The 17,149-nt window shown below is 35.2% G+C and overlaps 1 protein-coding gene across 1 annotated transcript; it reads right to left on the bottom strand.

Annotated features, from left to right (window-relative positions):
* Window positions 1-301: 301 nt before the first annotated feature.
* LOC131053653 (wall-associated receptor kinase-like 9) lies at window positions 302-3,951 on the bottom strand. The gene is made up of 5 exons (XM_059220355.1): window positions 3,622-3,951; window positions 1,803-2,148; window positions 1,542-1,637; window positions 1,060-1,313; window positions 302-850 (listed from the first exon to the last, which is right to left on the bottom strand). The coding sequence occupies exons 1-5, from the start codon at window positions 3,949-3,951 to the stop codon at window positions 302-304; spliced, it is 1,575 nt and encodes a 524-aa protein (XP_059076338.1).
* Window positions 3,952-17,149: the final 13,198 nt, after the last annotated feature.

Consider the following 17,149-nt stretch of genomic DNA (forward strand, 5'->3'; position numbering starts at 1 on the left):
ATGTCAAGTCTATGTTTAAGACTTGGCACATGATTTCTCTTTGTATAGGACCTACCTGAATGGGTAGTATTAGAGTTCCTTCGGATGATCACTCTTCATCATCATAGGCTTTGATAGTGATTTTATTTTTGGGATCAATAGCTTGCTAAGTGAATGGTTCTTCGGCCGTACTCTCAACTGCAGATGGAAATGTGTAACTCCTGAATTTGTATGCCGTTTGCTATGCTTCTTTGGAAATGCTTGACTGCTCAGATATTGCATCGTCATGGAAGTTTTTCTTTCTTGGGCCGCCTCTTATCCGTCAGAGTTCCTCCGCGACCTCCTTCATCGACGATCTTTTCCTCCTTTCCGAATGAAGGCATTCCCTTGCTAACCTTCCCGTAGCTTCCATCTGTTGGATGGTTTCTTCCTCCAACACTTTTCTATCTAAGATTTCTCTGAGGCGATTGTGGTTGATTCTGTTTAGAAAAAGTGTAGATAAGCTCCACTCATCGCTGCTCCTTTCAACACTCAGTGGTTCCAGACCTGTTATAAGCTCAACCAGGACAACACCAAAACTGTATACATCACTTTTGTCAGTGAGTTGATATGTTTGGAAGTATTCAGGATCTAAGTAACCCTTTGTGCCCATTATATTATTAGTGGTGACATGTGTGTTATTAGAAGCAGATATCAGACGAGAAATCCCAAAGTCTGCAACTTTGGGAGAAAATGTCTCATTCAAAATAATATTAGACGATTTTACATCCCGATGGAAAATGGGTCGAGATGCTCCAAAATGCAGATATACCAAAGCCTCCGCCGTCTCCATCGCAATCTGTAAACGTGAAACCCAAGGCAAACAGCATCCCTTGGAGTGTAAATGTTCAAACAGTGTTCAATTCGGAAAGAATTCAGATACCAACATTGGCAAATTAGTATGTTTCTGGATGCAACAACCTAACAATTTCACTATGTTTCTGTGATTGATTTGAGAGAGAATTCTAATTTCATTTAGAAAGTCATGGCTCTCCTCTACTTTGAAAGGTTGCTAGGACTTCTTAATAGCCACATGAGTACCATTCCATAAAATGCCTTTGAATACAGTTCCGAAGCCACCTTTCCCAACACCATTTCATTTGAATAATTATCAGAAGCTTTTTCCAATTCTTCGTCAGAAAACATTGTGACGCTTTCTCTCCCCACTGTAGATGCTATGTATTGTTGCAGCTGTTGGAAATACTTGGCCTCCACAAGTTTCAAGTTGCGTTTCTTTAGCCGCCGAACCCAGACAGACACTACTAAATTGATAGCCACAAATGAAGAGACGGATCCTGTGTATTTTACACAAGACCAGACGTTGAAATAAAGTTATTTTTATATTATACCTAATTTCGAAAATTTATAGGGAAATCAATTAAAATAACACAAACACAGTTTATTTAATCTTTCGTTACCTGCGATCGCAGGAAGGGTAGCATCTGAACTTTCCGCCTCGCACCTTGATCCGTTTGTGAAGCCATGTCCAGTGTAACCCTTTGCACATGAACAATTCTAAGAACCTGCCAAATTATGGCATACACCTCCGTTGGATGGTTCCACGCACTCATTCAAGCTTCCACCGCTAGTGTCATTCGAAGGTCTGCATTTGTCAATGTCTGCATATCATCAATAAAGAAAATTAATGATTATAAAACACAAAACATCGTAATTGAAGAGCCATGGTGCCCAAATTAACAAAAAGAGCGGTTGACGAATACTGGATGCATGACATGATGAAATACATCTCGCTTCTCCCCCACAATTCTGGTGTGTGTAAGTACCGGATAAATAGCAACCAGCAACCACAAACATGTTGGATACGGAGATAGTGAAAAGCCCGTCCGGAGGTAACTTAAACGACACGAATGCATCTGCCTCTTCCCTTTCAGGACACGAAGAGGCTCTAAGAGAAATCGAATTAATGACCATGTATCCAGAATAATCGATCTCCCAAATCTTATAGTATGCCGTTCTTAATTTTCTGTGAGTATTATTAGTGACTAAGGCAGGAAGAAACGGAGGCATCTTTCCAGTGTCTTCATCCTTCTTGCATATGATTTGAAAACCAGGGTATCCACAATCAGGCTTCTTAATCCAGAAAGGGTAATCCACAGTAGTTCTGCCACACTGTTCAGGAACACAACTTGCAGAAGTAAAGCCCATCAAAGAGACACAAATCACAAAGCGAACTACAACTCTACAATCCATTTTCATTTTTAAGATCTTCAATTTGAGTAAAACTGGTCCACAGTACAATATCAAATTTCCAAGTAGTTTCATATGGTGAATAAAGGAAATTTATTTCACATACGCAAACTTTACGATACTAAAGTCGTGTCTTAATAATATAATATTAAGTCGATATTTGCAAAGACTTAATATATTTGAAGAATTAAAACAGCAAAGAAGTGAAAACAAACCAGCAGAAAAGAAAACATACAACACAAGGTTTAACGTGGTTCACCACTAAGTGGCTACGTCCATCAGACACGTAGGGAGTTCTTCTATTAATGAATAATGCAAAAACACAGTACATCATTTATGGGCTGCACACAGGCATTTATATAAACATATCAAATATGAAATGAAGAGTCTTCTGGGGAAGACAAACAGCCATGTGACTATTGGGCTTCATATACCCAACAATCTCCCCTATGAAGTCCAACCGGCACAACCTGTAACATTCCCTGCATCTCCATTCCAAGGCTCATACTACAACCAGCTCTTGAGAAGATTTTAATATCGCTAAACTTTTTTCATGAACAGTGCGAATTAATCTTCTCCAAGTCAGATCAGAGTTAAAAACAGATTCTCTAACTACTTCATTTGGTAATCCATGATCAGGAACACTACTATCTGCAGATGCATAATACACTCCTTCGTCAAAGTCTCTTGCTTTTGTGCTCCCTCGTAATAGAATATCTAGAAGATCACCATTATCAGATTTTAATACCCAAATATAAAACTCTTATACAGATGTGAATAGCCTACAAACATCACTCCCAATTCTCATGGTTGCCTCACTAAATGAATTTGTTGTATTTTGTGCAGAAACTTGTGCAGTACCTGGAATCAATGCATTCCACTCCGCCTCTATTTCTGTAATCTAGAGCAATAAATCATCACTCTTTTGTTCTTTTTGAAATTCATTTTCCTCAAAAACCTTATCCTCAGCCTTTTCGAAGTCTTTTGGATCTTGCACAGCCTTGAACCAGAGGCTCTCTCCCGCCTCCGTGAACTCTATAATCCCTGTGCTCCTCGGATATTCAATCTCTAGGCACCTTGAATCCTATTGTGGATTCTTTCCACCAAAGAAAGGCTTTCCTATCAACAAAGCATACATTTTTGTGAGGAAAGAGTCCTCTGTTAGGAGCTTCCCATCACTTTCCTCTTGCTGAAATACGGTCTCTTCAGAAAAACCCCATTCTTTCTCAAAGTTATCTTTTCCAATATTCATGATGCGACACAAAACCATCAACTTTTGGTCCATACAAATCAGTTTGTCGGTGAGTAGGAGATTCTCTTCCTTCAACCTCATAAATTTTTCTTTTTCATAATCCTCCCGAGTCTTGGTCTCAACCTCATCAACTTCATCCTCACTTCAGCGTCCTCCTCTTCAGCATCCTCTTCTTCAGTTGAATCAAGAAAATCTTCAAGCAACGAATACTTCAAACCCTCTTTTTCTTCAGCCGAAGTCTCCTCCTTTTTCCAACCATCCCACCAATGAACATGGCATTTTGTTTTAACTTTTTCTTGCAAAATTTTACTCTCCACCAAGTCTAAATTTGCAAGAAAATCTTCAATGACTGAATCAGTGTCTTCATCTTTTGGCTGCCTTTTAGCCTTCTCAAGAAACCAACAATTTCTTTTGACATGGCCTCGCTTGCCACAATACCAACAACTAATTTCTCTAACTTCAAATTTCTGCATCTTCTCAAGAAGTTTCAATCCTTTATCTGTCTACCTTTCCATCTCTGCTTAATCACTTAACCTAAGCTCTGATACCAATTGTTAGTTTAAAAATGAGCAGAGAAAACACATAATAATGAACAGAAAATAACAAAAAGAATAATAGACACAACAAAGATCTCAAGACACAAGATTAATGTGGTTCACCACTAAGTGGCTACATCCACCAGAAATGCAGGGAGTTCTTCTATTAATGAATAATGCAAAAACATAGTACATCATTTATGGGCTGCACATAGGCATTTATATAAACATATCAAATATGAAATGAAGAGTCTTTTGTGGAGGACAAACAACCATGTGACTGTTGGGCTTCATATACCCAACAATATAGAGATGCATGTAATTTGAATTGGTGAGGAGGTTACCATGTCTTCTACTAGTGACTTGTCTATTAAAATCTATAAATGGCCATTTATTATTGACTCTCAAATTGGGGTCAACTTTCGGAAAAGGTTCACAAGGAGTTAGCTATGGTCATCCCTAGCTTAGCAAAGAGGTTGGGTTCCATGGTAAGTCATTGTTAACAATATCATTAATTTTGTACCAATGGTGTTGTGTTCTAATGGCAGGGCATAAATCTTTCAAGATGGAGATCTATGTTCAAATCCCCAAAGTGACATCTACCATTGGAATTCCAAGTGGTGACTCTTTGAACTCCATTGTGGCTTCTAAGTTGATATGAGTTAAGTGGTCTCTAAATTGAATATGTTGATTGGGGAGGAGGTTCTGGGAGGAGGTTCCCCATGTGACGTTCTCTCGACTCAAACTAGGCTAAAAAATCTTAAAACTTATTGATTAAAAAAAAATAGAAATTTGAAAATATATAATTTAAATAAGAGATTTTTCAATGAATTTTTAAAATCTCTTTTATTTAATCATATTTTTTCATTAAATTTGTATTTAATAATAAACTATATAGTATATGGATTTGAGCAGGGTGAATAAGGAAGCCAAATAAATTTCTACCAAGCCATGCAAAGAGACGGGTCTACTTTTCCACGTGAAGTTTACTAGTATTTTCCATCATGTTCGTATTAAAGTCATCTTTTGCAACGACCACTTGTAAGCTGTGAGAGAGATTCGCAATGAATGGATTGAATTTTTCTTTGTTTTTGAAAAATAAAACTCAACAATTTATTTTGTGAGGAGAGCCATCTTCAACCTTTCTAGAATGTGGAAAAAAGAAGATTTATCTTGACTTGAAATTGTGGGAAACATATTATGAAAGAATAAGTTTTTAAATAAGACTATTATTTTTCAAAGGATAAGATTTTAATATCATAATGATGAAATATGTTAACAATTCTAGAATGTGAAGAAAGAAAATTATATCATTAGGTTCAAACACAGATGCCCAAAAATGAGGTGACACTTCTAAAATGAGGAAAAAATGAGAATTGTATTTTGACTTGAAACTATGCTAAATATATGTTAAAATGATATTTTTTAAAATAAGGCAATGATATTTTTGAAAGATAGGATTTTGATATTTTAATGATAAAATTTTTCAATTTTCTTAAATTTTTGGCATCACTTGATGAGATGATTCAATATAATTATATAATAACATTTGATATACTTTAACATTATATTTGACTTATAATATGGTGTCTTTTTTTATCAATATCTTATTCATTTGTACTTTATTATATACAGGTAATCTTATTCCATCTTTACTTACACGTACTCTCATATATGTGTCACTAGTATTCATATATTGTATCTACATTTACACCCATATTCACACATTTGTATCATATCTTCAAGCCAACACTTTATTGTGTCCATTTAAATCATAATTTTGCATATTATTAATAATCATTTACTCAAATTTGTGTAGTTTATTTCGAAAGGGGATTGATGTAATATATCTTGACTCTATTAATTTGGTAACTTCCTTAAAGAAATTTTGAAATACAACATTGTTTAATAAAATTTTTGAACCAAAGATAAGGTGAAGTGATTTTTGGGAGTCAAACATTCTACTCAATAGATTATTTTATTTACAAAGCATTTTATAGAGTAAATCTTCTCACAACACTCAAGTTTGACCTCAAGAAGATTATATATGACCCATATATATTTGTGGGTCTATTGAGAATTAGAAAAATTCAATAGACTAATAGAATTTTTCAAATGCCTTTTGATGGGGTGGTTTAATGGTCCTTTTATATGGTTTTTACATGACTTTGTTTAAGACTTTGTCTGCTTAAGTGTGTCTTTTATGCCTTGAAAATTGATATTCTTGTAAAACCATAAGACATATATGCTATTCTTTCATGTTTTTATATATAATCTGATAATATGATTATGTGACCAATTATGGGAGAAAATATAATGATATTATGTGTAGATGTGTTAAATGTGGTTATTTGCATGTACAAACTATCTTTTGAAACATTTGGACATAGTAAGTTGGCTTATCTCCTATAGCTTCAGACTAACAAAAGTTCTATAGCAATGCATGGAAGCAGAGTTGAAGTCTAGGGATAACTTTAAGAAACCCCCCCCGGGCAACTGTGTAAAATCCTAGCGAATCAGACACAATTTTCGGGGGGAAATTTTCATATCGATGGTGAATTTTTTTTTAAAATGAGGAAACAATTGTTTTGTATTGGTGATTTTTTTTCTAGGGTACGAAAATGCCATAAATTTTTTGCGAATAATAGCTTGTTCTATGGGGAAAATATTTATTGTGAGAGGTGAATAATTTTTGTTAAACAGAACAAATATATAATTGTATGAGGAAAAAAATTTACTCCGAAGGAAAATATTTAAATGTATTGGTGATTTTTATCCACCACTTGAAAATTATTTAAATGTATTGGTGATTTTTTGCCACCGCTTGAAAATTATTTAATTTATTTTGGCAAATATTTTGTTATTTATGGTACAATATATAATTCATTGCCATTAATAGACAAGGCACATCACATCACATCAGTAAATCACATCGCATAATACATTGAGTCTGGACTCTGCACGATGTATCAATAAGAACGACCTCTTTGACACATGAAGGGTGACACATACCTAAAATCTATCAATGATTTTAAACCGTTCGATGATCGTAGATCAATGGTTGAAGTTTTATTTCGGCCCAATTTTCTGAAGAGAACATAGCTCACCAAAAAGTGCCTGGAATGGAATTGGATTCAATATGAATAGAAACGTATCAAATGTCATGAATCACGATTGATAATTTTGTTCATTTAATATATATCTATTCACTTACGGCCATCCACTTTGTCCCCATGACTTCCAATGTGATACTTGCCAATTTGGTACTGGTTTAAAGCTATTTCCATTTTCGCACAATAGTGCATTTATTGGAAAGATTTGCAAAGATACAAAAGATTTAAAATTTTTTATAGCAGTTAATACTGTTAAAGAAGTAATTATTTCAATCAAGAGCTTAAACAATTTATATATGAACTCTGCTTCTTTCATCTTCAATTAGCCTTTGCCATTTGGTAGATAAATCGTTGGAGGCTGGAGCTCACGGTATTTTAGGTTTATAGGCTCACTGCTCATGTTGTTTAATTTGTTAATCTGTTTTCTCAAGATGGACACTCCCATCTGCTTGAGAAGAATTTCTACAGAGGACCAGAGGGCCTTTCTAGGCTCTGTTAGAGACCCAACCCTCCAGTCAGTCTGCAAGGAGGTTGGGTTGTTCACCAATGAGGCTGTGCTGATGGTGCTGGGCAGAGAATTTTTGCGAAGTGAAAATAGGTACCGTGTTAACACGGACCGTACATCGCGCTTCTTAGCATCTATTCTGGACCTGGGAGGAGACAAGGTGGATATGTTGATGTTGTTAAGGAATCTTTTTAAGGAAGACTTCCTCGGAGAGGACATTACTCTTATCATTCTTGCAGAAGTAGGGGTGGGGATCCCTTGGGCGAGTGATTTATCCAAGCTTCTCCTCCTTGACCAAACACTGCCAGTGGCTAGGCAACCATTTCTCCTAAACTTGAATGCAGAACAACTAATGCATCATAGAAAATGGGCGCAGATTGGCAGGGACTTCCTCCAGAAATGGTTCGTCTTGGATGACTTTCAGAACTACATGTGGATTGAAGAATTCTCTCAGCTTATGTTGTCCAAAGAATTCTACATGGAAGGAGAGCTAGATTCTTAGGGCAAAATTGTAAACAATTCCACTACTTGTGCCCTAGCCCCACGACCTCACCCCCCTGTAGTTTCTTTTTCCTATGTCCTTGAACCCTAACAGGCTGCCAGCCTGCCAATGGCTCACTCATTTTGGCTTTTAAGTTTTTGGGGGACTCAAGTATCAGACGAAAAAATTGTAAATTTTAAAAGCATAAATATTAATGATAATTTTTCAAATTCCAGTTTGTTTCACTTTACCTCTTACAGTCTTATGGATATATAAATGCTTTCTATAAATTTATTTCATTTTTATTAATTAATTTCTTTCAAATGCTTTTTGTAAATGAGCTACGTTATTTCAATTATTTGTTAAACAATGGAAATAAATTTAATATCGTGTTCTTTTTTATGTAATGCTATAACAAAAAAAATATAATTCGTTCCATTTAATTATTTGTACATTGATTATGGTTGATTATAATTTTATAAATATATAGTTATACTATATAGTCATTCAAAATACAAAATTTCAAAAGTATCAAGATACAAAAGTTTATCGGTAAAGGTTTTTTCACTCTATTAAATTATTAATTCAAAAGTTTCAAGATACAAAATTCACCCACAACTTATAGCAAGCAGACAAAAAAACTAGTTCATTGTCGATAGGCCGCTCACTCAGTCTCACTATCCCCCTGGGTTGCCTCCTCCTAGTCCCTTCCCTCCTTGGAGGTCGATGCTTTGGCTTCCCCTTTTGCCGCTTTAGCTTTCATTTTTGGAATGTAGTTTAGGAACTTGAAGTCAAGGTCGCCCTCGAAGCTTGCCAGTAGCTGTATGGCCCTTCCTTCTTCAGCCCTATCTCTCAATGCCTTACCAACCTCCATCCTTGCCACCACATGCAAAGCATTCAGGACTTCATCCACCCTCATTAATTTAACAAAGAGTTTCATCGCTTCTCACCCCACTCAGGCTCGTTCACAACACTGGTATTTGATTTCATCCTCTGGGCCATGAATAAAAGGAAGCAATTCCTCTTGGTCATCCCCTTCCTTAATTCGAATGCCAACTCCCAACACTATCCACTCCAAGATTGAATCTAGGTTAATCAAAAACTCCCCATCAATCAATTTGACCAATGTGAGTTTTACCTTTTCCACCTCCGGTTCGAATTCACAGGCCCACTCCATAATCAGAGAGTAAACCTCCATGTTAGTTCAATATCGGTGACAGATATGTGCAACCTCCTCCGTAAGCATTAGTCGAGATGTCGCCCACAACTTCTCCTCCTTAAACCTAAATAGTCCTTGCATTCGTTTATCAGATACTTTGCCCAAAAAGGGCACCAACTTCTTGTTTGTTCGAAGTGTGAAATTGGCCTCCATTATCACCTACAATTTAAAAATCACTTCCTGGAAAAATTGTCTTACAGAAGGTACGATTCTATGAACTATAGATTTGTTCTATAGCTGCTTCAAAGCAAAAAGTGGTACACAGTTCAAAAGGTAAAAAAATCTGCCTCCATCTTATAGGCCGGGTAATGAATGTGCACGATAAGACATTAATACGATGAGATCAGGAAAAAGATTTCCTGCCATCCTCCCCTTCCTCCTTTAGTGCGGCATGCCATAGACAACTCCTTGTGCAACAATTAATCACCACCTTGGCATTTGTACTTTCCAAATTTGCTCGCCTTAACAGGTGGAGGACTACGGTTGCACATTTTTTAAATTGATACACTAAATTTATGTTGAACTTCTATACATATTTTTAAACTGTTGTTGAAAATTATATATCGTAAACATATTTTCAAAGAATTTTGTTAAACTTTAAATTAATATTTTAGATTTAATATTGAATATTTTCTTTTGAATATTAAACTTTTACCTTTCAAATTGCATATCAAAGTTTATATTTTTATTTAGTTATTTTTTTTATTCTAGAAACTAAGTTTCATGTTTTATACTATTTTTGAATTTCAATTTTTTACAAATAATATTAACATGATATTTAATAGTTATATCAAACTATTGCCTGGCATTGAATATTTTAAATTTAATTAAATAGAATTAAGTCTATAGTCTATAGACTATAAATCACTTTTTTGGGCAGAATTTTAAAATGATTAAATAGACTTTAAAAACAGACCCAAAAAGTAACACGAGTACGGTGACGTGCTAGAAAAATGGCAGAAGTCGTGAGACCCACTTCATCTTAAAACAGGTACCATCGACCGTTGGATGAACAAAGATCAATGACTAGGGTGGATTTCAGCCCAAATGTGGGAAGTGAACACCTTTCTGAGAACTTCACCTGGAATTGAACATTTTAAATTTAATTAAATATAATCAAGTCTATATATCTTTTTTTCAGGTGGATGTTTAAAATGATTAAATAGACTAAAAATCAAACCAAAAAAGTGACACGAGTATGGTGACGTGCCAGAAAAATGGCAGAGCCACAGAAGTCGTGGGAACCACTACATCTTAAAACAGGTACCATCGACCGTTGGATGAACAAAGATCAACGGCTAGGGTGGATTTCAGCCCAAATGTGGGAAGTGAACACCTTTCTGAGAACTTCACCCAGAATTGGATATTTTATATGTAATTAAATATAATTAAGTCTATAAAGCTTTTTTCAGGCAGAGGTTTAAAATGATTAAATAGACTAAAAATCAAACCCAAAAAGTGACACGATTATGGTGACGTGCCAGAAAAATGGCAGAAGTCATGAGACCCACTACATCTTAAAACATGTACCATCGACCATCGGATGAACAAAGATCAACGACTTAGGGTGGATTTCAAGGTGAATGTGGGAAGGGAACAAATTTTTGAGAACTTTGTCTAGAAAAGTGACACGAATATGCCGTATGGTGACATGCCTGAAAACTAGCAGAAGTCATGGGACCCATGGCAACTGACAACAGGTACCATCATCCATTCGATGAGCAAAGAGCAACGACTTAGGGTGGAATTCGGCCCGAATGTGGGAAGTGAACACATTTGGGAGAACTTCACCCAAAATTGAAACGTTTTAAATTTAATTAAATATAATTAAGTCTTTAAAGCACTTTTTTAGGTGGAAGTTTAAAATTATTAAATAGACTTAAAAGCAGACCTGTAAAGTCACAACAAGTACCTTGGTCCCTCATCCGTTGGATGAGCAAATATCAACAACTTAGGGTGGATTTCGACCCAAATGTGGGAAGTGAACACATTTAGGAGAACTTCACCCAGAATTGAACGTATTACATTTAATGTCCTCAGAATTTATACTGAAGTAGTGAATATTTTTCCCTTCGGCATCGAATAATTATTAATAATAATTAATAAAATTACAACATGATTCTTAATCTTAATGTCCTTGGAATTTATACTGAAGTAATGAATGTTTTTTCCTTTGGCATCGAATAGTTATTAATAGTACTTAATAAAATTACAACATGATTCTAGATATTTTGCCCTTTAGGTTTTACTTTTCTACTTTTCAAAGTTTTCAAATTAAGAGACTCGTAAATCATAATCGTCTTTCATTTCTTGGACAAAGTTACAAACCTGTAAATTAAGGGAGATTTAGAAACAACTAATAGATTGAGGAATACAAGTTGCAATAGAGACTGTCTATGCCAATCTAGTGAACTAGAAATTCCAATTTCCGGGTAAAATCTAGAACACCTACATCCCACCTTTTTTGCTTTTGGCAATCTCGTGGTCCAATTTGAGGGTTAGCATTTTCAGGTTTTTATCTAGCATTATTTTTAATTATTAACAATAATAGTAATGGGGAAAATGAGAAGCAATAGTTCAACAAGAAGCCAAGTGAAAAAAAAAATGCACCTAACTGAACTGGTTAAAACACCAGGTTTCACTGATGAATACCATGATATTTATGACCCTGCTATCCATGGTGAAAAGCATATCATAGATATTAGATATACATTGTCTAGTAAGGTGGCAGATGCATCCAGGGCAAAATTTACTATTTTCAACCCAATGTTAAAACAAAAAACAAATAAAATCACATCATGGGATGTTGGATTGGGAAGCATGGTGTTACTTGAAGTATTCCCTTGCCCTAATTTTGTGATGGTCTGTGCCCAAAATTATGATGAAGATAAAAAAGCAATTGTCAATAAAAATACAAAAGAGGAATTTCTATCCATAAACGAGGGAGAATTTTCTCGTTTGTTGAACCTAGGATTTGAAGCCCAAAACTCAAACATCCAAATTGACCTTGAAAAGCTGCCAGGGTATTATGAGAGCCTCGATCCAAGTCATAGAGATTCATTTATCAAAGCTCTAATAAAGATTGGTACTAGTATTATGTTGGAGCAGAATCATAAGCCTCCATTTGATTCTAACATTTTTGTTCCATGGGTTGGGGATACTATTTCCTTGTTGTCATTTTGCCTAGGATTGGAAAATGATAGGGAAGTGGGTGCAAGCCTTCTTGAAATGACTTATAGTATCCATTGTGCAGGTCAGCCAGTGAGTTATAATTTAATTGAGTACATTGTAAAATTCATGCAAAAACAATTACTGATGATCAAAAAAGGTTCCTGTAAGACATTTAGGTTCTCATCCTACTTGTGCTATCTCCTCCTATCCAAGTGTCGTGCAATATTCAAAACCAACAAGCTTCAAATTGTGAGCTATAAGGTTGATGAGAAGACTAGGAAGAGAATAGAGTGTCCAATATATGATTGGACCCCAAAGATAAGGATGCATGATAATAGAAGGAACTACAACCATTTTGTAGACTTCTTTTTGGCACCAATGTATAATGAAATTACAAGCACTCCAATGCCTAGGTTTCCTGTGTCTTGTAGAGATTGCATTCAACTCGAAAGTCAAATAGAATTGGCTGACTGGTTCTTCATGGAAGAATTCACTGTGTTAAGGTTTTACGGATCGGTAGTAAAACCATACAAACTTCCAATACATGTGATAGACAGGGTATTTGCATTAGAGTATGTAAGGCTATTGGAGAGCACAAATAGGCACTTCCATGGTCAGTAAAAGTAGAGCATATTTCCTTCATTGCCTTTCTCATGTGGAGGGTTCACATTTGAGAGAAAAGCATTCAATGTGGCACATGGTTTTTTGACAGTTTTTAACTTTGGTGATGAAGGTCTTTGGCAGTATGATCCAATCGGTGTAGTTCAAGCAAGGCTTAAGAAAAATGGGAACTCTTCAGTGTTATGTCAACATGAAAGTAAACCATTTCTAGAAAAGCTTAGAAATATGGACTCCTAGGATGAGGTTAAAAAAGAGATGGAGAAAATTGTAGCTGACAAAAACATTTCAACAGAAGAAATTTCATCACAAATTATGGCATTGCAAATGCACACAGAGAGGACAATAGAGGAGGGCCAGGGCATCCAAAATAGGAGGTCCTACAATTTCTACCTAAAATCTACTAATCCATCTAAAAAATCTATTCCCAAATCAATTCTGCATGAATGTAAAGAGAATTATTTCACTCAAACCAAAATAAATAATTTTTGGACTATGAGGAGGAATCTCTATGAACCAAAGACAAGTGCATCATTTGAGAGCATCGATGAGGATGCAGAGTTTAGAAAATTGTGGGATATGGAGCATGGGGGGACTAAAGGTGATGATGATGAGCATGAGGTTGTCGTTGATCCCCCGCCAACAATTACTACAGTCTCAAAAATATTAGTTGGAGTCATAGAGTCCATGAAAGAAAAATATAGCAAAGGGGCAAACCTTGTGGAAAAAATGGGTTTTGAAGGTGGTGGTCTAGGTGCCAGAGGAGATGGAATTTGGTATCCACTTCAGGTACAACTTCCATCACAGTCAAAATCAAAAGGTCCTTATAAACTAGTCATTGGACTTGATTCTTCAGATTCATGACAGATAGGTACTACTGATTACCCTCAAGGTCCACCTACATTTGTTTTAGGTTCAAATCCACAACCACCACCACATCATGGTATTCCCATTGGTGGTGAATCAAGTGCCACTACCACTGGTGGGGAATCTAGGAATAGTATTCCTATTATTGTTCAGTGAAGTGCCGCTGTGATTGGTGGGGTTGGCATGGGTACTACTATTGATACTAGTTGTCTTGGTGTTTGACAAGGGCAACAACAAAATATCTCTCGCAAGAGGCCACTAGAGGTAGATAATCAATCTCATACTATTGAGAATCCTATATCAAGTGCCATTGACACTACAAATCAATCATTTGCAGCTTAAGATCACACACCTCAAAAGACTATGAAAACTACACATGAAAGTGTCAGTGGGAGTGGGACAACATCAGGAACTGTTGTTGGTAATCCTGGTCAAGCATTAGTTAAAAGAAAAGGAATAAGTGGAACTGGAGCCTATGGTATTTCTATGTCACCTTTCAAACATTCAATTGCTTCAGCAAGCCCAAATTTTCATTTTCATGATTACTATGAAAAATATGAACACACAACAAAAGCAAATAAAGAAAAAAAGAAAGCATTTCATAGGAATTCCATGTCTGAAGTTGTAAACGAACAACCTGCAAGGAACAGGGTATTTCCAACATATGACCCACAGAAAGATATGACAAAGTTCATGGTTGTTATGCCCTCGGACACATCTAAAGATAAAAATCCACCACATAGTCAGATAGATCCCTCTCAATTTCAAGTTAGCACCCTCCAAATGGATTTTTCCAAAGTACATAATGTGGACAAAATTAGTGTGTCAAAAAGGACTAACGAAGTGGTCTACACTTCACTGCTTAAGGTGGAGAGAAAAAAATAAATTGGAGAAACAAATAGAAAAGTTATAGGCAGACTTGGAAAATGAAAAAATCAAGGAGGAAAGCAGCAGATTAAAAGTGCAATGATTTACAGAAAAGGATTAAAAATTGGGCTCTGCAGTAGAAATTTTAGAGAAGGAGAAGAAGGATGCAGAATTGAAGGACCTGACAGAAAAACTGGCTAAAAGCAGTAAAAAAAATGCTAATTAAAAAGCTAGTTTTGAAAAATTATACAAAAGTTATGAATCTGCTACCGCCGAAATGAGAAAGTTACAGGACCTATTGGATCATGGGAAGGAAAAAGAAAAACATTTGCAAGAGAAAGTAGAGGAAGAAAGAAAGAAATGTGCACAAATGAAAGAAGGCCTGCATAATGCAAATGATAAAATAAAAACTTTGGAGGATAGATTGAAAGATAATATGAAAAATACAATGAAGTATATACAAGAAAATATTTGGTGGCAAATAATGTAGAGGAGTGAGAAGTTGTGTGAATGGTTTCAATTGACTGAAAGTATGAAACAAATTTTTATAAAAATCAAAGAGCACTATGAGAAGAGCACACATGTTTATTCAAAAGAGGAAATGGCAAAAAAGATTCTGAAAGGAGTCTATAGTTCCAGTGACAGCTACTTGGCATCCAAGGGAATTAAGAGCCGCATTGATGCCACAGTTAAGACATCATATATCATTCAAAAATGCCAAAAGCTAAGGGAAACATCAGAAGTTATGGACACTTGTGGAAAAAAGATAGTGAAGCTGGAAGAAAAGAAAAATAATTTGATTAAACTTGGTTTGCCTAAGCCTATTGACACATCAAATAAATTCATTGGAGAAGAAGCTTACAAAAAAATCATGGAGATAAAAATGAAGTTTGATTTAGACTTGCTTCCAAAGGACACAACTCCCAAAAGCTTTCTGGAATTCATCCAACCATTTACAACTCTAAATACAGTATTGGATGAAACAGTGATGTCAAGTAAATCTTATAAATCTGGAATGTTGACGAAGTTGGAGTTGACTTTCCATAGTTTACAGAATATTGACCTTCCATTAGATGAAGAGTGGAGCACCCTACAAAAACTGACACAAAATTCTTAAGAATCATAGTATGTATTGCACAATTTTCTTCTTTTATTCTTAATTTCAAGGTTGTATGTTTTTTCTATTTGCTATTTTTCTAATCTAGCCTATGAATCTATGATGCACTCGCTAATGCTATTTTGCTAATCCAGCCTATGAATCTATTTTATGAATAGGAAAAAAATAGCACTTGCTATTGCTATTTTGCTAATCCAGCCTATGAATCTATGATGCACAGTACAAAACTTCAGCCAGTAAATTTGTATTCTCAAATTCTCCCTTGCTTTAACATTTATGCATTTCTCTATTTCTGAATAGTAGGTTTTAGGCATTGCTATTATCTATGTTTAATTTGTCATGGCGTGAATTAATATTTAATTTTGAACTCTATTTTTTGAACAGGAGACATCAAACATGTAGCAGATGTTAAATTGCTAATACAACCTATGATGGCCATATAAATATGTGCTGAGTTTGTGATTTTGATGTTCAGTGTTCACATGTTGCAAACTTACAATTCGACCTAAAGTTGTTGTTGCTCCCTTGTTTCTATAAAAGGGAATTTAGGGTCATTTGTAATTTTACAAAGGGTTCTGATTCTTTTGAAACTTTGTATTCACTTTTGCATGGACATTGGAGAATCACACAGGAGTTGTTGTTGCTCTCTTGTTTCTATAAAAGGGAATTCAGGGTCATTTGCAAAGGGTTCTGATTCTCTGAAACTTTGTATTCACTTTTACAATTAGCATGGAGAATCACACAGATTGGTGTATTACTATTGAATGAATTGTATCATATGGCTATATTTTGAAAGAATTAATGAAAATCTAAGTTCTCGACATGTGTATTACTATTGAATGAATTGTATCATATGGTTCTGAAATGTATCACACATATTTGAGACTCAAACATGTATAAATAAACAATAAACATCTCTGTATCAATAAACACATTATGGTTTTTTTTTATTATGCTATTTTAAATCTGGAAATAGAAAGTTGAAAAATACAATTACAAATCAATATTAAATTCTAATTGCAAAAAGTAATATGCTTTTGTAATATGAATGATGAGATACAGTAATAAGATTAATAAATACCAATCTCTTACAATTACCATTCATCCTCATCAAATTCAGTGCTTTCTTGATTCTCGTCTGTGGTTTCTTCACTTTAAGTTTGCATATCTTCGCCGA

This window comes from Cryptomeria japonica, chromosome 5 (assembly GCF_030272615.1).
Source record: "Cryptomeria japonica chromosome 5, Sugi_1.0, whole genome shotgun sequence".
NCBI classification, from domain to species: Eukaryota; Viridiplantae; Streptophyta; class Pinopsida; order Cupressales; family Cupressaceae; genus Cryptomeria; species Cryptomeria japonica.

What these genes read in the sequence shown, in the direction of transcription:
- LOC131053653 (XM_059220355.1), bottom strand. Translation starts at nt 3,951, where the DNA reads ATGCAGAAATTTGAAGTTAGAGAAATTAGTTGTTGGTATTGTGGCAAG. An exon ending in CTGAAGAGGAGGACGCTGAA is followed by an intron (nt 2,149 to 3,621) that starts GTGAGGATGAAG and finishes GTTCCTGAACAG; the next exon opens with TGTGGCAGAACTACTGTGGA. An exon ending in TGTATGCCATAATTTGGCAG is followed by an intron (nt 1,314 to 1,541) that starts GTTCTTAGAATT and finishes TAAAATACACAG; the next exon opens with GATCCGTCTCTTCATTTGTG.